General features: G+C 52.1%; 1 protein-coding gene across 2 annotated transcripts in view; it reads left to right on the forward strand.

Moving 5' to 3' along the window:
- CAP1 (cyclase associated actin cytoskeleton regulatory protein 1) overlaps positions 1 to 22,598 on the forward strand; it is a 39,517-nt gene extending 16,919 nt beyond the window's left edge. For both annotated transcript variants that reach the window (XM_029619500.1, XM_029619498.1), the window contains exons 8-13: positions 185 to 344; positions 427 to 617; positions 19,257 to 19,380; positions 19,840 to 19,922; positions 20,270 to 20,413; positions 21,612 to 22,598. In XM_029619500.1, coding sequence (XP_029475360.1) covers positions 185 to 344; positions 427 to 617; positions 19,257 to 19,380; positions 19,840 to 19,922; positions 20,270 to 20,413; positions 21,612 to 21,695 — 786 coding nt within the window. In that variant the 3' untranslated portion in view covers positions 21,696 to 22,598. The remainder of the gene's footprint in view (positions 1 to 184; positions 345 to 426; positions 618 to 19,256; positions 19,381 to 19,839; positions 19,923 to 20,269; positions 20,414 to 21,611) is intronic.
- Positions 22,599 to 25,910: the final 3,312 nt, after the last annotated feature.

Genomic DNA, 25,910 nt, shown 5'->3' on the forward strand with positions numbered 1-25,910 from the left:
CGTTGCGCGCCACACACATCAAGCTGAAGGGTCCTAACCTATTTAGACTTTCTTTAAAGTGGCCTTTCACTATAATTTCTAGCTCTAATAACTTTCACCCTAGAGATAGCTTTGGCTGCTTTTTGATTATATTGGTATCTTTAAATGGAAATTGTTAAAACGTTTTTCTTGTTTCTCTTTGCAGGGGCCCAGAGCTTCAGGAACTGCCTCTGCACAGACCGCTCCCCCTCCCCCACCATGCCCACCTCCCCCACCAGTCCCTGCTCCTGCCCCGCCTCAGGATGATTCTGCTTCTCGCTCGGCTCTCTTTGCTCAGCTCAACCAGGGAGAGCGCATCACCAGCAGTAAGTTCCTGGCTGCAGAGCTTGGGAAGGGTTTGGCAGGCTGAGCAGGGAACTTAGCAGTTTTGATGTGATCCTGTTGTAGACTTGAAACATGTCTCTGACAACATGAAAACGCACAAGAACCCAGCATTGAAGAATCAAGGTGGCCCTGTTCGAAGTGGACCCAAACCATTCACGGCTCCAAAACCCGCCTGTGCCAGCACAGACCCTGCAAAGTCCCTGCCAAAGAAGGCGCCTGCCGTGCTGGAGCTGGAGGGGAAGAAGTGGCGCGTGGTGAGTAAGGGGCGGCGCCAGGCGCGTGGTGAGTAAGGGGCGGCGCCAGGCGCGTGGTGAGTAAGGGGCGGCGCCAGGTGCAAGCTCCTTCATTAGCCGTGCAGAATTTTAGAGGTATCTAGAAGTCACCAGTTTGCCAGTGGGGGGATGTAGAAATGAAAGGTAAAACCTGGCTGCTCCAATACTTCTCTTGCTGTCTGGGAGGCTCGGCTATTGCCTATAATAGTTTCCCAGTTGCTTTAGCCACAAATCTCCTCGCTGTCAGTGGCGTGAAGTTAACATGGTGCCGCCTGGTCATCACCCGTTCCCTGTACGTGCCCAGATCAGTGCAGACTCCTGGGGTTTGCCTCCCCTCCCTCCAGCACATGGAGTCAGTTTTACTGACAACTTAAGACCAGGTGCCTCCTGCACTCCCTCAGTGTTTCTCTGACTCCAGCGGATGGTGGAGGTGCAAAGCCTGCAGTCAGAAGGGGCACGTAGGCTTCTGTCTGCACCTCCCCTGCTGGGGTCATCCCTTCTGGCATGTTGAGAGCAGGGGGTCGGGGACCCTGTGGTGCTCTGATACCCGGAGGTCCCGGATCACTCGCCCTATGGGATCTTCAGGAGCCTCCTCCGCTGCAGCGTGGTTTGTTTTTTTTTTTTTGGAAAGTGCCCCTTTCTCATTTTGTTAAAGTTTTAAAAAAAAAAAGAAAAAAAAAAAAAAAAAGCATCTACAGTGAGAGGTTTGTTTTTTTCCTTCTGGGGCAGTGCGTCTTCACCTTTCTTCAGTCCCAGCATCGCAGCTTTTATTTTCTTCTCTCTTGTGCGGCGCTCGACCAGAGGGGGATCCCGGTCTTGCTTGTGGATGCTGTGTGGGGCGGCCTGTTCTTCCTGCGGGGATGCGCGGTCGGTCGTGTCTTTCCTGCACTGGCCTTTGCTCCAGATGCCTCCCCAGCAGGGAGATACCATCGGGGAGCTCCGTGGGTGACATCGGCAGGGTCTCCTGTGTCTTGGGGAAGTGTTCTTCAGTGTTGCCATCCGTGTGGGAACGGCAGCCATGTTGTCTTCATTTCAGTTGGTGCAGGCTGCGGAGGGGAGTTTGGGTCTCCAGAGTCCCAGTCCTCCGGGGGAAGTCGTTGGTGAGCTGGGGGCCCTCCTGGCAGCAATGAGGACCCTGGGGATACTTCGGATTAGTCATCCTCATTTTCTTCTGAGTTTGTGCTCCTGCTCCATAAAGGCCTTTAAGGCCAGGAAGGCTGCGCATTGGGGTGCATCCAAGGAAGCCCCTAGTGTTAAAGCTTACTCTATGCTTATGGCCAGGGACACAAGAACACTTAGACTCAGTAAAAGTATAATGTATTTTTATTAGTCAATATAAGTGTTCTCGGGAGATGCTGGGTACTGGGTGCCCTTCGTCTTACAATCTGACCAGCATCTCCTCGTATACAGAAAGTGATCCTTGTTTTATAGATAACATTCAAATACAGGGTAGAAGGTTCTAGAGACTTGCATGACTGCCCAAAGGATCATTTACATAAGTTGTGATGTCAACTGCATGATTAAATCATCACTAACTATCCTGATTGGCTTCCCAGGATGTGTAGCCCATTTCCCATGACTTTCTTTGTTCTGGTTAAACTCTTACTGGTCAAGACAATCAACATGTCTGTAACTGTGTGGATTACAAACTCCTGAGAATAGTGCCTGAAGCTCCCCTGTGGTGACTCTATGAATAGACATCACCTGTCTGGTGCCAGCTTGCCTCCACAGATATCCAGGGACATTCTGTAAGTCACTCAGAGTCCATTCAGCTCAGGCAGGCCAAAGACACGCAGAGTGTTCTGGGGATTTCCTTCTCCATTTTGGTCTTCTGTGTTCAGGCATACTTCTCATTTCCCTCTTGTGCCACTTACAAATGGCAAAGTGGCACACCTAAGTACCAGTTCGGAGGACAGAACTGTATGAAGTCATTATGGCAAATGGGCTAAATGTGTAAGCTAAGCTAACCTTGTGTGTGTTATCCCTCTAGATCCCCCCTAAAAGTAAATGAGACTAATAGGCAGACATGCACTCTTGAATTGACAAATAATAACAGCATAACTAAGTTTCACTAGGTAGCCATTAGCTCTATGATTGAGCAATAAGGGTACAGCCCGCCAAAAAGTCCAGTACCTCCACAGCCCCTAGGGTCCAGCAGCCACAGTCTTCCTAGACTGCCTCTGATACCAAAGGGACCCAGGCAGTGGATTCCCAGGCCTGGGGGTTGATCCGCTGGATCCAGATCTGTCCTTCTTAGAGTACGTCTCTAGAGGGTGATGACCCTAAGGTGGTCTGTTTTAAGGAGGAGCTGAGCCCACTTATTCCAGCAGTGTTGGAGGAGTTGGACATTGGAATCCTGTGGTGGGACTTTGATCTGGAGGCGGTGGACCTGGTCCTGGTTGGCCTTCGGGGTCCTGCAAAGTCCTTTCCGTTCCATAGTTCGGACAGTGCTCTTCTGTTCCCAGGACTGGGGTACTTTAGACACTGGTTTGAAGGTCAGCAGGGCAATGGACAGATTGTATCCTTTGCCCGAGGAGGCGCTTGACCTACTCAAAGTTCCCAAAGTGGTTGCAGTTTCTGCAGTCACCAAGACGACCGCTATTCCGGTTACCGGAGTAGTGGCTTTAAAGGATCTTCAGGATAGAAAACTGGAGGTACGCATCAAGAAGATCTTTTGAGGCTTCTGCACTCGGGCTGCCATGCGTGGCAGTTTCATGCTGTGAGCTGGTCTTCGCTGGGTTCAACAGCTGCAAGGAGTGAAGTCTATCTGAGGCTGAGGCCCCCCTGGTAGAACGGCTGGAGGCCGGCGTGACATACAGTACTGATGCCTTATAAGACTAGGATGTTGGTGCCTCCTCTGGCTGAGAAATTGGTCGCTGATGTTTCCTCCAAGGCGCAGTTGGGATCTTTGCCTTTTAAGAGAAAGTTACTCTTCGGCAAGGATATTGAGGAAATTACCTTTTTCTCTCCCAGAGACTTGATCCATAAGTTGTCTTTCAGCCTGTCCTCAGGCAAGTTTTTTTTTTCATCTTCTTGTTCCTACTTCAAAGGGAATCGGAGATGCTGAGGGCCCAGACCCTCTGGTTCAGCTCTGAGGCAAGTCTCTGCTTGAACAGTCTTGGTCTCAGTCCTTTTGAGGTCGTTGACCCGGCAGGGATGGCTCTTCCTAGGGAGACAGTGGTGCCAAGTCCTCTCAATGAGGTGAGGCTGGTCCACTGTTAGGCATCCTCCTATTTGTAGAACCTATCATTTTTTTATTTTTTTTTTTTGAGTAGACAAAGATCACATCGGACCAGTGGGTCTTAAGTATGATAAAGCACGGTTACGCTTTAGAGTTTGCTCAGCCACTCAGAAACCAATTTCTCGTGTCCCCCTGCTCATATCTGAACAAGAAACTCACGGTGAGGACCACTATCAGCCGTCTGTGTCACTTGGGAGCCATTGTCCACGTCCCTCTAGATTAACGAGGATCCAGATGCTATTCCATTTACTTCATCCTTCCAAAGAAGGGAAGGCACATTCCACCCAATCCTGGACTTGAAGGTGAATGTGCTGCTAAAGGTTCTGTGTTTCCAGATGGAGACTCTGCACTTTGTGATTGTGGCAGTCCACAAAGGGGAGTTTCTGGCCTCTCTCTGGACTCTACCGAGGCTTACTTGCACATGGGAATGCAATCTGATCACCAACTATATCTGAGGTTCATGATTCTGGGCAATCATTTTCAGTTACCTGCTATTAAGTTCACTTAGAGAATAGTCACTGCCATTAGCAACGGTAACATGGAATAGACTTAGTTTTTGGGTACTTGCCAGGTTCTTATGGCCTGGATTGGCCACTGTTGGAAACAGGATGCTGGGCTTGATGGACCCTTGGTCTGACCCAGTATGGCATTTTCTTATGTTCTTAGTTCTGCACTCTCCATTTTGGTATAACTACAGCACCCAGGACTTTCACCAAGGTGTGATGGTCGTGGTCACTGCAACCCTCCGAAGGGAGGGTGTTCTAGTTCATCTCTATCTGGATGACTGGTTGATTCGAGCAAAGTCTGAATTCCTGTGCCTGACGGCAGTGGATTTGGTTCTCTGTCGACTCAATCACTAGGGTGGATCGTCTATTTAGTCAAAAGTCATCTGGTTTCTTCCCAGAGTCTGGAATTCCTGAGGGCACTTTTTTGACATGAAGACGGGGAGAATCGTCCTTGCCGAAAAGCGCATTGCTCAGGTTCCGGAGTTGTTAGCCAAGTGGGTTCCCAGAGTCTGGGATTATTTACAAGTGCTCAGGTCTATGGCTTCTACCTTGGAGTTGGTACCCTGGGCTTTTGTTCACATGAGGTCTCTGCAATCAGCCTTACTGTCTCTTGCTGGGACCCAATGTCTGATCATTATCAGTTACCTCTCCCTCTCCCAGAGCCTATACAGTCCATTCTCTCATGGTGGCTCCACCAGGACAATTTGAGTCTCTGCATGGACATCTTTGTTCCAATCTGGATGGTTGTTACTACCAATGCCAGTCTATTTGGCTGGGGAGTGGTATGTCAGTATCAGTCGGTGCAAGGCCGTTCATCCCTGGAGGAGACTTTCTGGTCCTCCAATTGGCTAGAGACCAGGGCGGTATGTCTGGCCCTCCCAGCATTTCTCCCCTTGGTGTGAGGGGCTGGTCGGTGAGAATCTTGTCAGTGTGACACTGGTGGTCTATATCAACTGCCAGGGAGGCACAAAGTCATTCCGTGACTCAGGAGGCTTGGCTTCTGGTGGAGTGGGCAGAGCAGATCTGGCAGCCTCACACATAGCGGGCTTGGACAATGTACAAGCAGATTTTCTAAGTCGCCAGCAGCTGGATCCCGGGAAGTGGGAACTGTCCGAGGAAGCAATGTCCCTCATTTGTCATCTGTGGGGGGACCCAGTGCGTGGACTTAATGTCTACCTTCTGAAATGCCAAGGCTCCATGTTTCTTCAGGCGGAGAGAGAGGAGCCGAGGGAGTAGATGCCTTGGCCGACGGTTGCCCTGCTCTGTTTCCTCCCTGGCCTCTGGTGGGCAGAATTCTCCGGAAAATAGAGATTCATCTGGGACCTGTGATCCTGGTGGTGCCTGAGCGGTTTGCAGTCTTGATCAACCTAGCGGTGGACGGTCCTCTGGCTCGTCCATCTACCGAGCTTACTGTGTCAGGGACAAGTTTGTTTCGATCAGGCAGATGATTCTGTCTGGCTGCTCGCCTTTTGAAAGGCGGCATCTGAGGGGGAAAAGGTTATTCAGACACTGTCATTGCTATCCTATGAGAGTGTGGAGAGTCTTTGATTCCTGGTGTTCTGGCCGGAAGGTGGACCCCAGAAGAGTCTATGCACCATGGTTTGGCAAAAAGGGCTGTCCTTCTTCTTTTTAATTCGCTTAAGGTTCAAGTGGCAGTGCTTCCGAGGCAAGGTTGGTGGCGTGTCGCTTTTGGCACATCCAGATGTTCTGTTTCTTCGAGGTGTGAAGCACCTGTGCCCATCTTGGAACCTTAATGTGGTCTTGTGGAGCCTCTGTGCGCCCCTTTCGAGCCTCTGCGGCATGCGACTATATAGGATCTCACTTTGAAAGTGGTCTTTTTGGCGGCTATCTGCACGCCGAACAGAATTTCCAAACTTCAAGCGGTTTCCCACAGGGAGCCTACGAAGGGATTTCCTTGCAGACTCTATCTTCTTTCTTGCCCAAGATGGTGTCCTTTCACGTTGATTAGCCAGTGGAGCTCCCGTCCTTCTCAAACTTGGATCTGGCAGCAGCGCACACTAGAGATTTACTTCACCTAGACGTCAAACGAGCCTTGCTGAGACACCAGGTCACAAATAATTTCCACATGTCAGATCACGTTTGTGTTGTGGAGCGGTACCAAGACAGGCATAAGGTGTCAAAAGTGACTATTGCGCGGTGATTGAAAGGGGCGACTAACTCCACATATATCTGTCAAGGTTGCCCAATTCCATAGGGTCTATGGGCACATTCTCGCTCTTGGGCAGAGTGTCAGCCTCTCTTCAGATCTGAGGCAGCTACATGGAAATCATTGCACACCTTTGGCTGACATCACTTGGATGTCCAGTCCCTGGGGGCTAGAAATTTTGGTACAAGTGAGCGGGACTCTCGCAGTCCCACACCATTTAGGGAAGCTTTGGTACATCCCAGGAGTCTGGACTGATCCGGGTTCGTACAGGGAAAGGAAAATTGGTTCTTACCTGCTAATTTTCGTTCCTGTAGGAGCACAGGTCAGGCCAGAGTCCTGCCCTTGATTAGCAGAAGGTACTGAGAGTGCGCTCGATCTGTTTTTGCTGTGTGGTCTCTGAAGAACCACAGGGGTACGTTTTAAAACATAGCACGCACGCGTACGTTTGTTCGTGCACCAGGCACGAGCAAAAGTGTGCCTGATTTTATAAGATACGCGCATAGCCACGTGTACCTTATAAAATCCGGGGTCAGCGCGCGCGAGGGGGTGCACATTTGTGCAACTTGCGTGCGGCGAGCCCTGCGCGCGCTGCCCGTTCCCTCCGAGGCCACTCTTTGTCACAGAAGTTAAGCCTGCTCGAAGCAGGTGTAACTTTGCGCGCGCCGGTCGGCTACCGCGCGCCATGTTCCGGTCCGGGGGCTAGTCTGGAGGCCACGCCCCCAGGATGAAACCATGCCCACGGTGCCGACCACGTCCCCGACACGCCCACCCCAAGAAAGCCCCAGGACTTGCGCGCGCCATGTTCCGGTCCGGGGGCTAGTCTGGAGGCCACGCCCACGGTGCCGACCACGCCCCCGACACGCCCACCCCAAGAAAGCCCCAGGACTTGTGTGCGCCATGTTCCGGTCCGGGGGCTAGTCTGGAGGCCGCGCCCCCAGGATGAAACCATGCCCGCAGCGCCGACCACGCCACGCCCCCGACACGCCCACCCCAAGAAAGCCCCAGGACTTGCGCGCGCCAGAAGCCTTATGCGATGTAGGCTCGGCGGCGCAGGGCCGTTTTAGAAGGGTTACGCGCGTATCTTATGCGCGTAACCCTTTTTTAAAATCCGGCCCACAGTTTGATCTCTCACAGGTTTTTGGTGTGAGGGTGGGGTGTTTTGCTGCTTATTTTATGGCTATCCTCTTCCCCCTGCTCATTTAGGGGAGTAGGCAGTTACTTGGTTCTTTGTTTCTGGCTTGGGTACAGATCAGTACTGAGGGACTGCAGCTGGCAGCTTGTCTTAAGTGTCAGTAAAACTTTCTCCGACTCCATCTGCTGGAAGGGAGGGAAAACCAGGAGTCTGGGCTGATCTGTGGACTACGGAACAAAAGATAGCAGGTAAGAACAATTTTCTTCTGTCTGCCATACAGCGCTGGCCTTCTCCTCCTGAAGATCCTCAGCTGGGAACTGTAGCGAAGTCATCCTGTTTCCCATTGTAGGAAAGTTTGACAGAATCTGAGAATGCACCAAGGTGCTGGTGGAGCTTGATGCCGCTGTACTGCCACTGTCCCTGCCCCTTTTCTGCCCTGGCAGATAAAGCGTTTTGTTACTGTGCTTTCCCCTCTTCCCCCCCAATCAATGAAAATTTATCAAACCAAAAACTGGTGTCATTTGCAAAAATATCATTGTGAATAAACAGCTGGACATGCTAAGTTTACAGGAGACCTTAGATACAAGGGACAAATGGGCAGACAACCGGCAGATGAGATGTTGCAAGGTAATGTGCTTGGGACACAAGAATAGGCAGGTGCAGTATACGTTGGGAGATTTACTAACCATGACAAGAGACTTCGGTAGATGTTAACACTGAAAATGGGTGACAAAATGAAGTAGAAGCAGTCAAAGCTTGAGGCATGTATGAACCTCATTCCTTGCTTCTGTTCAGTTTATCCTTGTGAAAAGCATTTTGTCTGCATATTTGATGCATGGGGCTCAGGTCTTGAGTTGGCATCCTCCAAATCTCCAATATTTGGAGAAGGGACTTGCATATGCTGAGAGACTGTTTTGCATTAAACCTGTACAGTGGATTTAATTGCACTACGCAGCATCTCTGGAGTCGTACAGGAATCTACCAAAGGAGCAAATAAAGTGAATTGCTTTGTTCTTCATTTGTGAAACTGCAATTCCTCTCTCTTCCCAGCAGTAGTAGCTATGGCTGTAACCCATGTTCCCTGTATGTACCTGGATCAGTCCAGACCGTGGGTTATGTCCCCAATCCAGCAGATGGAGTCAGCCCAAAGCTTCGAGGGGGCGTCACCATAAGTACTACTACCCCCTCTGCAGGAGTTCAGTATCTTCTGACTCCAGCAGATGCGAGTAGGGGAATCTGGGCTTGCTCCTGATTTCCTATAACCTCTTTTGTTTCCCCTTGGTTAGGGCTTGCTTCTCTGTGTTAGCTTTGGTTGTCTTGGATCAAGTTGTACTTCAGTTTAAAAAAAAAAAAAAAAAAAAAAAAAAAAAAGGTTAATTGATTAATTGGGGAGGCGTGGCTTCTCTGTGCTGGCTCTCTGCCTCCCTTTTTCTCCTCTCTCAGCACTGGTCTGTGTCTTTACCGGGGTAAGTCGCTTTTCTGTGATTTTCTTGGCTGTAGTTTCTTTTTCAGCTAGGTGGATGCGACTGCCGGTGAGACCGGCCTCCTAGCGTTTTCGCTCGCTCCCGCGGCCATTTTGCTGGCTCCTCGTGGGCAGCAGGGAGAGCAATTTCAGCGGGTTGTGAGGCCAGGACGGCCCCCCCGCGGCGCCGCTTGGTTTTTCTCGGCGGGTAGTGCAGGCCGTCCGGGCCCCCCCGCAGCGGCGCGCTGTCTCGCGGCCCCCCCCTCCCTCCCCGAGGCTACCCGAGTGCTTTTCACCGCCGGGGTTGTCTTTTCTTCGCGCTTGCTATGCCGCGGCCGTCGCGTTGCTCGGCCTGCGGCGAGCCAGGATCGCGCATTTCGAGGGAGGGCATCTGTGCTAGGTGCCTCCCAGGGGGGGAAGGCACGTCCGGGCTCCGCACTCATTTTTCATCGTTAGCAGCCTTGCCTGGGCGGCGTGGGCCGGCCCCTCCCCCATTCCTGGCGGGAACGGTGGCCATTTTGCATGCGCTGCGCCCCGAAGGAGATCAGACGGTGCTGGGGGATGGGGATGCCTCGGAGGGCTCTCCCCCGAACTTACTACCGGAGACGGATCCGGAGGTGGGCTCACAGGGGCAGGGTCCCCCGGGGCTCCCTCCCGCGGAGGTCCCCCCGAGTAGGCCGGGTTTTCTCCAGAGTTTATTCGGCTGATGCACACAGCGTACCTGCAGGAACTGGCTGCTCCCGCGGGGCCTCCACCACCCAAGCTACCGCGACCTTCGTCCCTCTCTCTGGCCCCCCCCCCTCCGGGGGGCCCCACAGCTCCCCGCCCACGTCCGGCTCCCTGTGGGTTCGGGGGGGACTGGGTCGTACCCAGTTTCCCCGGGATCGGATCCTGCCGCTACGGGACAAGGGGACTCTACGTCAGAGGGAGAGGATCCACGCACGCTGCGCCTTTTCCAGCTGGAAGAGCTGGATGATCTAATCCCGCAAATCATTCAGGGGTTGGACCTCGATCCCCCGCCAGCTCCCGTCGCGCCCGCTGTCGTCACTTCTTCGAAGAAGGGGGATCTGGTACTGGCAGCACTTCCCATTTACGAGTCGTTTCTGCAACTTCTCACTAGGGAATGGGATTCCCCGGAAGCTGCTCTAAAGGGCAGCCGCGCCATGGAGAGGCTGTACCCGCTGCCGGAAGATTTTCTGGATCTCATCAAGGTACCCAGGGTGGACTCCGCGGTGACGGCGGTCACGAAGAGGACGACCATTCCGGTGACGGGTGGAGCGGCGTTAAGGGATACGCAGGATCGCAAGTTGGAAGTCTTCCTCAAGCGGGTCTTCGAGGTCTCCGCAGTGGGGCTGCGGGCGGCGATGTGCAGCTCGCTTGCCCAGCGGGCTAGTCTTCTCTGGGTGCAGCTACTGCTCACCTCTCAGGTGCTGCCACCCGCAGAGGCCGCCCAGGCGGATAGGCTGGAAGCCGCGGTGGCTTACGGGGCTGACTCCTCCTATGATCTCTTCAGGGTCCTCGCCCGCTCCATGGCCTCGGTGGTGGCGGCGCGTCGACTCCTATGGCTACGCAACTGGGCGGCGGACACGTCCTCCAAGTCGAGCCTGGGTTCCCTGCCATTCAGGGGTAAGTTCCTATTCGGGGAGGATCTGGACCAGATCATCAAGTCGCTGGGGGAAAACGCGGTCCATCGCCTGCCGGAAGACAGATATCGCTCCACCAGGGCTTTTTCGTCCTCCCGGACCAGAGCCAGGGCGCAAAGACGCTACAGGAGTTACAGACCGGCGACAGCCCGGCCTTCTCCCTCCAGGTCTCAGCCCTGGTCGCGCTCCTTTCGCGGGCGCCGCACCTCGCATCCCGCTTCCTCGGCAGGACAACCTTCTCCCAAGTCCTCTCAATGATGTTCAGCTCGCCCACTCCGCCGTCCCCAAGATTGGGGGGCGGCTAGCGTTCTTCTACGAGGAGTGGGCGCGGATCACCTCGGATCAGTGGGTCTTGGACACCATAGGACACGGCTACGCGTTGGAGTTTGCCCGCGCTCCCAAGGGACGGTTCATCTTCTCTCCCTGCGGCTCGGCCATCAAGCGAAGGGCGGTGCAGCTGACGCTGGACAGACTGTGGGAGATAGGCGCCATTGTGCCCGTACCCTCCGGAGAGGTGGGCTCGGGCCACTATTCCATCTACTTCGTGGTACCGAAGAAAGACGGTTCCTTCCGCCCCATACTGGACTTGAAGGAAGTCAACAAATCCCTTCGGGTGGTCCGGTTCCGCATGGAAACGCTGCGTTCGGTGATCGCGGCGGTGCATCGAGGGGAGTTCCTGGCCTCCTTGGACCTGACGGAGGCCTACCTTCACATCCCCATCCGACGGGAGCATCATCGTCTTCTACGTTTCAAGATCCTGGACCAGCATTTCCAGTTTGTGGCGCTTCCGTTCGGATTGGCAACGGCCCCGCGCACCTTCACCAAGATAATGGTTGTCGTGGCGGCTGCCCTTCGGAAGGAGGGTATTCTAGTCCACCCTTATCTGGACGATTGGCTCATCAGAGCGAAGTCTTTTCGGCATGGACAGGCTGCTGTGGCCAGGGTGATAGAGTTTCTGCAGTCCCTGGGATGGGTGGTCAACTTCTCCAAGAGCTCCCTCGTGCCCTCGCAGCGCTTGGACTTCTTGGGGGCGACCTTTGACACCCGTCTGGGCGCGGTTTTTCTACGCCAGGACAAGGCGCAAGCCCTGCGGGAGCACATACAGCGGTTTTCTGCATTACCAGCTCCCACCTCCTGGGACTATCTGCAGCTCCTGGGGGTCATGGGTTCCACCATCGACATGGTCCCTTGGGCATTTGCGCACCTCCGACCTCTGCAACGAGCGCTTCTATCCCGTTGGAAACCTCTTTCGCAGGACTACCAGGTGATCCTTCCACTGCCCCAGTTTGCCAGGAGCAGTCTGGCCTGGCGGATGGTCCCGGAGCATCTGGCTCACGGCGTGTCCCTCGATCTGCCAAATTGGGTAGTGGTAACCACCGACGCCAGTCTCATAGGCTGGGGAGCAGTCTGCGACCGCAGCGCCACACAAGGGACGTGGTCAGCGGAAGAGGCGAAGTGGTCCATCAATCGTCTGGAGACCAGAGCGGTCAGGCTGGCGCTCCTCCACTTTCTTCCACTCCTTCAGAATCGGGAAGTCAGAATCTTATCGGACAACGCGACTACGGTGGCCTACATCAATCGACAGGGCGGCACTCGCAGCCCGCAGGTCGCGATCGAGGCCGCAATGCTGATGCAGTGGGCGGAACGACATCTGGGCCGTCTGGCGGCCTCGCACATCGCGGGCGTGGACAACGTCCAGGCAGATTTCCTCAGCCGTCAGCTGCTGGATCCCGGAGAGTGGTCCCTCTCCGAGGCCATGCAGTTGCTCGTCCGGAGGTGGGGATCCCCCCACCTGGATCTCATGGCGACTGCACAAAATGCCAAGGCTCCTCGTTTCTTCAGTTGCCGGAGAGAGCGGGGGGCGGAGGGCGTCGATGCTCCCGTGGCCGGCCGATCTGCTCCTCTACGCGTTCCCCCCCGTGGCCGCTGGTGGGAAGACTACTCCGCCGGATAGAGGCTCATTGGGACTGTAATCTTCGTCGCGCCAGAGTGGCCAAGACGTCCTTGGTTCGCGGACCTCCTCCTCCTGGTAATCGACGGACCCATCCGGCTGGGACATCTTCCCCGCCTCCTCCACCAGGGACCGGTATTTTTCGACCAGGCAGAACTCTTCTGTCTTGTGGCCTGGCTTTTGAGAGGCGCCGCCTCCGACGTCGGGGCTACCCGGAGGTGGTAGTGTCAACGCTGCTGCGTTCTCGGAAGACTTCCACGTCGGTGGCCTATGTGCGGGTCTGGAAGGTGTTCGAGCTGTGGTGTACCGGCCTGAACACAAGACCCTCGGAGGCGTCTGTTCCCCAGATCCTCCATTTCCTACAAGCGGGAGTGGACAAGGGGCTCGCTTACAACTCCCTCCGGGTTCAAGTGGCCGCTCTTGGCTCCCTTCTGCGTGACGGAGGTTCTCTGTTACAACATCCAGACATCGTCCGTTTTCTCAAGGGGGTCAAACATTTGCGACCTCCATTGCGGGACCCCTGTCCCTCCTGGAGTCTCAATCTGGTACTACGTTCCATGTCGGGACCTCCATTTGAACCGCTGCGGAATGCGACTATCAAGGATATCACTCTCAAGACTGTGTTCCTGGTGGCCATCTGCTCGGCTCGGCGGATTTCGGAGCTCCAGGCTCTGTCGTGTAGAGAGCCCTATCTCCGGTTCTCCGATTCGGGAGTGTCTCTTCGTACTGTGCCCTCCTTCCTTCCGAAGGTGGTTTCTGCGTTCCATGTGAATCAGACGGTGGAACTGCCATCTTTCCCTTCGTCTGAGCCGAGGTCTCTCAGTCTCCTTGATGTCAAGCGCACTCTGCGTATCTACCTGGAGGCTACGAATGATTTCCGGACTTCTGATCATCTCTTCGTCCTTTGGTCCGGGCCCCGGAAGGGATCTCAGGTCTCGAAGACGACCATTGCCAGATGGCTGAAGGCCGGCATTGCCGCTTCCTACATTGGGGTGGGGCGGTCTCCACCGCCCGGCATTGTAGCGCATTCTACCCGGTCTCAGGCAGCCTCCTGGGCGGAGACCCGCTCGGTCTCTTCGCAAGAAATCTGTAGAGCGGCCACCTGGAAATCTTTGCACACGTTTTCAAGACACTATCGCCTACACCTCGCCTCTTCCGTCCATGGACACTTTGGCGAACAGGTTCTACGAGCGGGCCTCGCAGGACCCCACCCTGTTTAGGGAAGCTTGGGTACATCCCATGGTCTGGACTGATCCAGGTACGTACAGGGAAAAGAAAATTATTACTTACCTGCTAATTTTCGTTCCTGTAGTACCATGGATCAGTCCAGACGCCCACCGCATTTGGGTCTTCATCCTGCTCAGCTGTATTTGTTGGCTGATTCGACTCAGCTGTTATATGGCAGTGTCTCTTCTACTGTTTTTCCTCTCACGTGTTCCCTGTTTCACTGTTTTGTGACTGTTTTCTTGGGGGTCGACACGCGTTGTGACCTCCCATCCGTTGGTGGGACGGTACAGTTTCTCTATTTAAAATTCAGCGGCTTATTGTTGCCGTCTTGTTTAAACTTGATCCAATTCAGGGGTTTCTGTTTCCTCGGGCTTTGATATTCTCGATACTGAACTCCTGCAGAGGGGGTAGTAGTACTTATGGTGACGCCCCCTCGAAGCTTTGGGCTGACTCCATCTGCTGGATTGGGGACATAACCCACGGTCTGGACTGATCCATGGTACTACAGGAACGAAAATTAGCAGGTAAGTAATAATTTTATTTTTTGGTTGTTAGTATTGAACTGGACATTCTCCTAGGACAGCAGGATGTTAGTCCTCACGCATGGGCGATGACGGCACAGAAAACTTATGTCAAAGTTTCTGGAACTTTCACTGAGCATATGGAGCTTCCTGCCCTATTCCAGGTGCGGTCCCTCCTTCAGTCTCCTTTTTTTCTGCGGGTTTTCACCTCGTAATGAGCTCGTGGCTTTTCCTTAGACATTGCCTTTGGAAATTTATTTTTCTTTGCTGTCCTTTTCGGGTTTTCTCAGGAATCCATCGGATGTGGGTCCTTCTCTGTCCCGAGGTCCATGTCCATCCCAGAACCCCACAAGGTGTGGTTCTCTGCCTGGGGGCATCGCATGATGTCCAGGGTTGCCGCATGTGTGCCCAGCTATGACCCTCCAGGGACCCTGCACTCTAAGATGGAAAAACTCTTCAGGTCAAAGTCCAAAGCATAGACATCGGCATTTGCACCTATGGACACCGAACCATCCGTGGGGGCCATCGGCGGATAGGGGTGCCAGGGGCCAGCCTCTTCCATGTTGAGGATGTCTGGTTTGTCATCAATCTCTGCACCAGGGAAAGATGAAGCCGAGCACAGAGGGAAGCCAAAGAAGTATTGGCACCAGTTGCCCTCTATGCATGGGGCCGGGCTCAGGAAGGCGCTGGCTCATGCCATGATGTCCCTGAAGCGACCCCCCCCCCCCCCCCCCCCCCCCCCCCGTGGCAAGGAGTAGCCATCCATTGATGCTGGGGGGGCGGTATGTGATCCCCACAGGTACTGGTTTGGTCTAAGTCCCAGCTAGGATACCTGCCTTTCAAGGGACAGATGCTTTTTGGAGAGGACTTGGAACAGCTGGTCAAGCTTCTCAGAGACTAAAGGGCACAAGCTGCCAGAGGACAAGCAGAGGTTTCTCCTCAACTCTCTAGTTTCCGGTCGAACCAGTATTCCTGTCTGGCTCATCATCCGGCTGGGAGTCAGGGGAGCCGGAAGGCAACAGTTTTGAGACCAGTCAGAAATGGTTCTGCTCCAGGAACCTTTGGTATCAAAACCTCCCAATGAAGCTGTGCCGGCCCACTCCTCAGCTCCATGCATCAGTGTTCAATTAGCATTTTTTCTCTTGAGTGGGCCAAGATTACGTTGGACCAATGGATCCTAAGTGTAATAGAACACGGTTACAATTTAGAATTTTGCTCGGATGCTAAGACACTTGTTCATGAAGTCCCCTTGCACTTACATATGGAAACGAGTGATTTGGGGAAACAATCTCTCATCCATCTCTTGGGGGCCATAGTACCAGTGCTGGTAAAGAAGAGGGTCCGGAAAGTATTCAATTTACTTTGTGGTCCCGAAGAAGGACTGTGCCTTTCACCTGATTTTGGATTTAAAAAAGGGGAATCTAGCACTCAAGGTGCCCTGTTTTCGGATAGAAACGCTGAGGTGTCAGTGACTGCCCCAGTGTGCAAGGGGAGTTTTTTGGCTTCTCTGGATTTGACTGAGGCCTATCTTTATATTCCCCTTCGCCTGGACCATCTAAGGTTCATGATCCTCTGAGAGCATTTTCAGTTTTTTGCCCTGCCATTCGGATTGGTAACTGTGCAGAGGACTTTTATGAAAGCGGTGGTAGGAGCAACGCCACAGCAGGGGGGGTGTCCTGGTCCACCCGTACTTGGAGGACCTCTGCCAGGGCAGTGTCGGTGGGCCTACAGCAGTTGCAGTCCCTTGGCTGGGTGGTGAATTTTCCCAAGAACCGGCTGGCGCCATCTCTGCTCCTGGAGTATCTGGGAGCACGCTTCAACACTGAGCTGGAAAGAATCTTCCTCAGCAAGGAGCGCATGCTCAAGCTCCAGAGTCAGATTTCCAGGTTGCTCAGTACTTTACTACTAAGGTCTGGGATAACCTACAAGTTCTTGGGTCTACGGCTTCCACTTTGAAGAGGATGTATATGAGCAAAAGCCCAAGGGACCAATTCCAATCGGCCTTGCTGTCCAGGTGGAATCCTGTCTTGGAGCAGTTTCATCTTCCACTACCTCTTCCGGTGGATGCCCAGGCCAGTCTGAAGTGTGGTGGCTGTGTTAGGACAACCTGACCCTTGGGATGCCCTTGGAGGTCCCAGACTGGATAATGGTCACAACTGACACCAGTCTCTCCGGTTGGAGAGCTGAATGTCAGGCTCAAGTGGCGCAGGGCCTCTGGTCTCAAGAGGAGGCATCTTGGTCCATCAACCACCTAGAGATTCGGGCAGTGCACCTGGCTTTACAGGCCTCTTTCTCTTGTCCAGGGCAAGTCCTTGAGACAATGCGACAACTGTGGCGAACATCAACCAACAGGGCAGTACGAAGAGTCTAGCAGTAGCACAGGAGGCACAAGAGTTAGTCGACTGGGTGGAACTCAGCTTGGAGATGCTGGCAACATCTCACGTTGCAGGACTAGACAATGTTTAAGTGGATTTCCTGTCTCCAACAACTGGGTCCAGGGGCTCTGGGAGCTGTCTGAGGAGGCCATGCTCCTGATTCGTCACAAGTAGAGAGTACAGTGCATGGATCTCATGGCAATGTGCAACCATGCCAAGGCTCAGAAATTCTTCAGTCTATGCCTTGGTCCTCCCGTGGCCGAAAGACATTCTGTGTTTCCACTGTGTGGCTGCTGGAGGGCAAGGTCTTGCGAAGAGCAGAGCTTCACCCAGGGGAGGTCATTCTGGTGGCTCCTGAATGGCCACATCAGCTGTGGTTCACAGATCTAGTCAATCTGGCCGTGGATGGCCCGCTTCGCCTGGCTCACGTTCCCAATCTGCTTTGTCAGGGGCCTATATTTTTGGAAAAGGTGGATCGCTTCTCTCGTGCGGTTTGGCATCTGAGAGGTTATCTGAAGGATGTGATAACCACTCTGCTGCAAGCACGGAAGAGGTCCACTTCCCTGGCCTAAGTGCGGGTGTGGAAGGTGTTTGAGATTTGGTGCAGAGAACATAGTGTAGATCCTTTTCAGGCTTCTGTGGCACATATATTTTCTTTCCTGCAGCAGGGATTGACAAAGGGTCTCAACTCCTTGAGAGTTCAGGTGGCTGCCTTGGGTTGCTTTAGAGGCAAAAGACAGGGTGCATCTCTGGCGGCTCACCTGGATGTGATACGGTTTCTGCGAGGAGCCAAGCACTTGCATCCCCCGATACCTAAGGCTTCTCCCCCATAGTGATTGAACTTGGTTCTTAAAGCTCTCTGGGCGACTTTGAAGGCCCTTACTCTGAAGGTAGTGTTTCTGGTGGCGATTTCTTCCGCACAGTGGGTTTCGGAGCTACAGGCACTGTCATTAGGGATCCCTTTCTCAGGATTTCCGACTCTGGGGTTTCTTTGCATACGGTGTCCTTTCTTGCCTAAGGTAGTTCCTCTTCATTTGAATCAGACACTGGAGTTGCCAGCCTTCCCGAATGTGGATAGGTCTGTTCCTTTCAACAAGAATTTGAGGTACCTGGATGCCAAGTGCACGCTGTTGAGATATCTGGAAGTCACTAACAATTTCCGGGTTTCTGATCATTTATTTGTGCTCTGGAGTGGTGCGAAGAGAGGGCAAAAAGCTTTGAAAGCAACCATAGCACGATGACTGAAGGAGGCCATTGTATGGGCCGCTCTGTGACTCAGGGCTTGAAAGGAGACGGTCACAGGCAGTATCCTGGGCCGAATGTCAGCTCGTGTCGCCACAAGAAATTTGTAGAGCGGCTACTTGGAAGACTTTGCACACTTTCCCCAAGCATTATCACCTGGATGTCCAGCTTCCTGACTGGCGATTTTGGAGAGTGTACCTCGAGTGGGAAGCTTTGGCACATCCCAGGAATCTGGACTGATCTGGGTACATACAAGGAAAGAAATTCATCCTTACCTGCTAATTTTAGTTCTATACTACCACAGATCAGTCCAGCGACCCGCCCGGGGTTGGAGAGTCCGCTCGATCAGTGCTCCTGACGTATATTCTAATGATTTTACAATACAGTTTCTGCCTCAGGTGATGGCTGAACATTGTTTTAGGCGAGTTAAGGCTTGTTCAGATTCGGTGTTTTCTCCTGCTCGTTGGCAGGAAATGGGCTTTAGTTTGAATCCTCTTATGGTATGTATGTTCCGTTTTTGCTTGGGTACAGATGAATTCTGCAGGTGGCGCACCAGGTTATGAAATGTGGACTGATCTGTGGTACTACAGGAAGGATAAATAGCAGCAGGTAAGGACCAATTTTCCTTTCTTCTAGGACTGTAGTCCTCATGAAACCCACCCACCACCACACAGAGTTGGATTTCTCCTGTTTTTTTGTTTAATTTTATTGTAATTCCTTTTTACAAGTCTGAAGAGGGACCCTGCATGGAATAGGGCATGCTGGGCATGCTCAGTATGTTCGGTCAAAGTTCTAGAAACTTTGACATACATTTTCCGTGCTGGGCTCTCTCCGATGTCACCCATGTGTGAGGACTAACATCCTGCTTTCCTAGGAGAACACCTGTTACAGGTAAGCAACTCTGCTAGATCTAAGGAAAGATCCTGAGGGGATTTATACAGGTACATTCTAGGCAGGAAAATGCTAATCTTAATTCAGAGCCCCTTCAGTGTCACATAATTTTCAACAGATGGACTAGCTAACTTTTAAATCTTGTACTGCCTTATCAAGTGGAACTTAACAGTCAGGATGTTGGGGTCTATCATGCTCTGCTCGTCTTTGTCATGGTTTTAATATATAAGAAACCTGATCCTAGCTATGTCTCTTGCTGACAGGAAAACCATGAGAGTGCCTCCAATCTGGTGATCAGCGAGACAGAAATGAGACAGGTGGTTTATGTCTTCAAATGTGTGAACAGTACACTGCAGATCAAGGGCAAAGTCAACTCCATCACTCTCGGTAAGAGCAGGATATTTGGAGATGTGCATCCAGGGAAGAGGGGTAACATCTGCATGGGGGTGAAGGAATGTGAATAGCAAAGCAAGCTGGAATGGGGGGGGGGGTGCTGGTATGTCCTGTAAGTAAGGGGGCTTGTATTTGGGGAGGGGGGGGGGTGCTGGTATGTCCTGTAAGTAAGGGGCTTGTATTTGGGGGGGGGGGAGGGGTGCTGGTATGTCCTGTAAGTAAGGGGCTTGTATTTGGGGAGGGGGGGGGTGCTGGTATGTCCTGTAAGTAAGGGGCTTGTATTTGGGGAGGGGGGGGGGTGCTGGTATGTCCTGTAAGTAAGGGGCTTGTATTTGGGGAGGGGGGGGGTGCTGGTATGTATTTGGGGGTTTTGCACCTCAGAATCTGGCAGCAGGATGCTTTTGCACACATTTTTAGTGTATATTTTGGGATTTTGTCCTTTTTCCTCTCTAGATAACTGTAAGAAGCTAGGCTTGGTGTTTAATGATGCTGTTGGTATTGTGGAGATCATTAATTGCAAAGACGTTAAAGTGCAGGTAAGTAGCACGTGGCAGCTTCCTCCTGATGATGCCGGGGGTAACTTCAGGGACGCAGACCTCTCTAGCAAATCCACATGGCTTATTTGCGAGTTGGTACCACTTTCCCTGGACTATACAGAAACTATCCGGAGAGGGGTATGAGCTTTTGATACCGACTTTATCATAACTTTCAGACATGTCCAGGGAGAGGGATGTTTAAAATACAAAGGATATGTATTTGGAAATTATGAAATTCATCTGGTGTGTAAGTTCTTATCTTTTATTTTAATTAACCCTCCACACAAGCCTTGCCTGCTCCCAGGAGCACAGGGACATGATGGTGAACATCTGCTGTTTCCCTGCAGATAATGGGGAAAGTCCCAACGCTCTCCATTAATAAGACAGATGGCTGTCATGTGTACCTCAGCAAGGACTGCCTGGACTGCGAGATCATCAGTGCCAAATCATCTGAAATGAATATCCTTGTCCCGAGCGCTAGCGGTGACTTTGTAAGTGTTTTGGGATGGGCATGAGAGTTTCAGTGCTAATTTAGAAGGGATTTTCAATATGGAGCAGTGGGGCAGAGAAGTGTGCCTGCTTTGCTCATGCTTGGACACTGCTAGAATGGATTTGTCAGGCACAGGGCAGACGGGATCTTCAGGATATGCAGGAGTATACGCAAACTTCTCATTCTTATTCGGTGTGCAACGTGGGGGGTCGATAGGACTTGCTAGGCAAGCTCTGCACTCGCACTCATTTTGAAGAAAAAGGCCCGGCGATGGCTGAAACACGTTTCTATCCCCCACATCCTGGGTTTCACTTTTCTTTTTAATACCTTGACAGACATTCACCTCTGTTAATAAAACATCTCAAATGCTGGTTTCTAGCATATTTCAAACCCTCGTAGAGCAAATATTGCCATGTGTGACTTTAGAAGCTACTGCGCGTCACGTGCAAACCTCTGTCCCGTTGTGCAGGACGCGCAGTCCTGCTGTTTCCACTCGTTCCAGTGCTAGGGTGGACTGATAACTTAGATGTGCAGGGGACGTCATCTCCTGCATCCTTAGAATAGCAATTCTGAGTAACTACATGTGTGAAAAACATAGACAAATTACAGCAATTGTCAAATAGAATGAGCTGAGCTTAAAGAGCAAATAGTTTTTTTAAATGAGCAATGCAAATAATTTGCTTCTGCTAATAAGCAAATGCATAAATTTAAGTTTAAAACTAAGAAATTAAATTGTACCATAAATGTAAAACTTTTTGACTTTCTTTAAAAAGCTGGTTCAGAAAATCTGACTTCAAGGAATTGGAAGAAATTGAACATTTTTGCTGGCTTGGGTGTTTTGCTTGCAAATTGAGAACAGAAAATTGATGGCTCAAGCTGGTTCCTCTTTCACTGTACTTTTTGCATCTCCAGTCGATGAGTTTATAAACTTGCTGTAGTGCTGACCAACATTTGCAATTTGAGTCCTGGAGAAGAGATTGTGGCCAGTGACAAACTCTCTTCTCTAATGGAAAGAGATTGTGTTCTGCTTATACTGAGTCATTTCTCTTCTCATTTTGTCTGCATCTTTATCTTTCTATCTTATGATGCTGCTTTTTTAGCTGTAGCTTTTGTTCCAGGTGGTGGGTGTAGGTTGTCCAAGAATTTCAGCAAATTAGCAAACTTACTACCTCCACTTTCCTTCATCTTGTTTTCTACAGAAGGAGTTTCCAGTTCCTGAGCAGTTTAAGACCACGTGGAATGGGGAGAAGCTGATTACCAGTGTGACGGAGATTGCTGGATGAAGGTCACCGCTCTACAATCTTAGAAGATTTGCCTGTAGTTTCTGCACTTTTTTGCTAACTGCTTCTGTACCCTCCTCCTCCTGAGGGGTGCAGCTTCCTGCCTTCAGAGATCCTCCACGCCTGCCACTAAGAACCCAGTGCTGAGGTGTTTGCACAGCTGGAGTTAGTAAAATCAATCTCCTATAACCAGTAAAAAAAACATGATTTATGTCCCATCCATTAATCTCTGCTTCTGCACCTACTTTGGGGCAGACGATGGACTGGTAAGAGACTTGAGCTTTGATTGCCAAAAGCTCGTTACTATGTTTACAAACTGAAACTGATGCATCCGGTGTAGATGGGCTCAATGTCCATTCTCTGAGCTAATCCCTAAAGATAAATATGGATGGGGGGAGGGGAGAGAGCAGTGAGAAATGCAGCAGAGATTCAGGCGAGCGCCTGCCCGTATTCAGATTGTGGGTTGTAGGCTGTAATCAGCAGGGTTAGTGGGACGACCAGCGGGGAACTGGTGGAGGTCCTGGGATCTTTAAGGTACACAAACTGTTGGTCTCCACTTCAGCATCTTCACTGATGCTTTGTGTTATACATTCCAAGTCCTTCCTGGAGCCTTTTCTAAACGTCAGTCCAGTTACTTTCACCCTTTTTCCTGGCATTGCTTTCTTTTCAGAGGTGAGGACACTTTATTTTATATCTAGCACAAAGCGAGCAGTCACTACTGCCTCATGCTCCTACTTGCTCTTACAAAGGCCAGCACTAATTTTGGAAAATTAAGTCTGGATAAAATTTACAGAAATATGCAATTTGTGCTATTTCCAAATCTGACCTCATCTTCTGTGTCTAAAAATAAAATGTATGTATTTAAAATTATATAGATAAAATAAAATTGCCAATTTTCTCACTGTATGTTTTTTTGGTCTGTTGCAGGTAGGGGGTGTAGACTTAATTTGCTCCATTGTGGTGACAGGTAGTATAGTTTCTCTGTACATACACAGATCAGTCCAGACTCCTGTGTTTTGCCTCCCCTCCAGCAGATGGAGACAGAGAAGCTGAAAAGCATCTCCCACATAACCTGGTGTTTGCCACCTGCAGTCCCTCAGTACTCCTGTCTCCAGCAGATGCTGTAAAACCTGAAGTCAGAGGAGATTTTAAAAAAAGCCAGCCAGCGTGTCTCCCAGGAGCTTGTGAGGTTTGTGAGGTGGAGGAGCAGGGGCTTGGGGACCCTTGGATGCTCAGTTCCTTGGTACTGGACAGGGTAGACAGCTGGAGCTTTCAGGATCAGTGCCTGCTGCCAGGCTGAAGCGAGTATCGGAGTTTTTTTCCAGTTTAAAAAATAAACAGGAAAGGAGAGAATTAAATTTAAGGCGGGCAGAAGGGGCTGGTGTGGGTGATGGGGCGGCTCTGTTTAGTTCCTTGGTTTTTCGTGGCTCGGAGCCACGTTGTGCTGCAAGCTGTGTGGAGAGGTGCGCGTCTCTCCTGCAACGACCCATGCTCCCGGTGTCTTCTGGAGGAGAGAACACCTTTGGGGAAGGACAAGCCTGGGAGGCTCTTCAGCAAGGCAGCCAGTGGGTGACCCATTCCCACTGAGCATGGGAATGGTGGCCATTTTTGTTCAGTCGTAGCTGCAGGGCAGGGAGGGAGAGGGGGCCGTCCCCTGTGGCTAGGGCCTCCAGGGGAGGTAAGGAAAGACATGCTGGCGAGGAGAACTCCCAGGCGGATTCGGATCCTCCTGACGTCTCTGATTTTGTATCTATTGCATAAAGCGCTCTTAATCAGGCAGTGCAGGGCTTTATAACCATCCTGCCATGAGAGAGTACGTCAGGAGTGGCCACTGCTACTCGATTGGACCGCAGTACACTCTGATGCGGATACTACCCCCACCACAGCACAATGTTAGTGAATTGCAGCAAAAAGAAGAAAATTACCTTCTCCTTTAAAAAGGATCGAGCCCCGCTCTCCTGTGGCGATACCTAAGGGTCCCTCCCCCACTTGAGAATTCTTGAGGTGTGCCTTGGTCTGGTAGCCAGCTCCAGGTGTGGACTTAGCGCTAAAGCGGCTGAAAGGCAGCAGGTGCATAAAGGAAAATTAGTTTCTTACCTGATAATTTTCGTTCCTGTAGTACCAAGGATCAGTCCAGACACCTGGGTTGTGTCTCCGCACCAGCAAATGGAGACAGAGCAAAACTTGTCGGGCCCCCTACATATAGTAAGGCGCCACCCACAGCCCGTCAGTCTTACGTAATGTCAAAGCAAATGGAAAAAACTCCAACTAACTAGCTATACCGCCCGAAACCAGGGCCCAGTCAATGAACCCCCAGCTGGATCAGAACTCCCAGAACCAGAGGCCCCAACAACATACAAGTAAACAAAAACATAGAGTGTCAACCGAGCGGACTCTCCTCTACGTAACTCAAAACAAACAGACTACACGGGCGGGATCCTGGACTGATCCTTGGTACTACAGGAACGAAAATTATCAGGTAAGAAACTAATTTTCCTTTCCCTGTACGTACCAGGATCAGTCCAGACACCTGGGATGTACCAGAGCTGAATTACCGAGGGTGGGAGCCAGAGAGTCCCGCTTGCAGAACTCTCTCTCCGAAACCCCCTGAATCCAGGCCCTGAACATCCAACCGGTAGTGTCTAGCAAAAGTATGCAGGGACTTCCAAGTCGCCGCTCTGCAAATCTCTTGTGGGGACACCTGCGACGACTCCGCCCAAGAGGCGGCTTGTGCTCGCGTCGAGTGCGCCCGAAGACCCGCAGGGACAGGCTTCCCCTTCAGGATATACGCGGAAGCGATGGCTTCCTTGAGCCAGCGCGCAATCGTGGTACGGGAAGCCGCCCCCCCTCGTTTGGGCCCCGAGCACAAAACAAAGAGATGGTCCGAAACCCGGAAAGGATTCGTAACCTCCAGATAACGGAGCAGGACTCTGCGGACATCAAGTTTCTTCAACATTCTTGTAGCAGGATCAGAACGCTCCCCCTCCGGAAAAGCGGGCAGCTCAACCGACTGGTTCAAATGAAAAGCTGACACCACCTTCGGGAGGAAGGAGGGAACCGTCCGTAACGAGACCCCTGCGTCAGAGAAGCGTAAGAAGGGCTCCCTGCAAGATAACGCCTGCAATTCGGAAACTCGTCTCGCCGACGCGATTGCCACAAGAAACACCGCCTTGAGAGTAAGGTCCTTGAGCGTTGCACGCTTAAGAGGCTCAAAAGGGGATGTACACAGAGCGGAAAGAACCCAATTGAGATTCCAAGACGGACAAGGCTGACGTAACGGTGGCCGCAAATGCTTGGCTCCCCGAAGAAAACGCGCCACATCCGGATGTTGCGCTAACGACCTACCATGCACCTTACCCCTGAGGCACCCAAGGGCCGCCACCTGAACTTTTAGAGTACTGCAAGACAGCCCCTTCGCAAGGCCCGCCTGAAGAAAAGCAAGGACATCCGGTACGGAGGGCAGCACAGGATTTACCTCACACATTCTACACCAATCCTCAAACACCGTCCAAACCCGAACGTAGGCGAAGGACGTAGAACGCTTTCTAAAACTCAGCAATGTGGCTACCACCGCATCCGAATATCCTTTATTCTTCAAGCGTTTCCTCTCAAAAGCCAGGCCGCGAGACAGAAGTGATCCGCGTCCTCCAAACAGACGGGTCCTTGACGTAGGAGCGCCGCCTCCCCTCGGAATCGAAGAGGAGGCTCCCGTGCCAATTGTAGAAGGTCCGCGAACCAAGGACGCCGGGGCCACTCGGGCGCCACCAGGATCACCTCTGCGGGATGCATCTCTATGCGTCAAAGAACTTTGCCTATCAGGGGCCAAGGAGGAAACACATACAGCAGAACGTCTGTGGGCCAGGGGAGGACCAGGGCGTCCACCCCTTCGGCCCCCCGCTCTCTCCACCGACTGAAGAACCTCGGGGCTTTGGCGTTCTGAGCGGTGGCCATTAGATCCATGTGTGGCGTTCCCCACCGCTCGCAGAGGAGGTGGTAAGCTCCCTCCGGCAGCTCCCATTCCCCCGGATCCAGGCGATGTCGGCTGAGAAAATCCGCTTGGACATTGTCTACTCCGGCTATATGTGACGCTGCAATGTTGCCGAGATTCCTTTCCGCCCAGGTCATTAATTGTCGCGTCTGCTCCGCGACGGCTCGGCTCCTTGTCCCTCCTTGGCGATTGATGTACGCCACTGTGGTCGCGTTGTCCGACAAGACCCT

This window comes from Rhinatrema bivittatum, chromosome 11, assembly GCF_901001135.1.
Source record: "Rhinatrema bivittatum chromosome 11, aRhiBiv1.1, whole genome shotgun sequence".
NCBI classification, from domain to species: Eukaryota; Metazoa; Chordata; class Amphibia; order Gymnophiona; family Rhinatrematidae; genus Rhinatrema; species Rhinatrema bivittatum.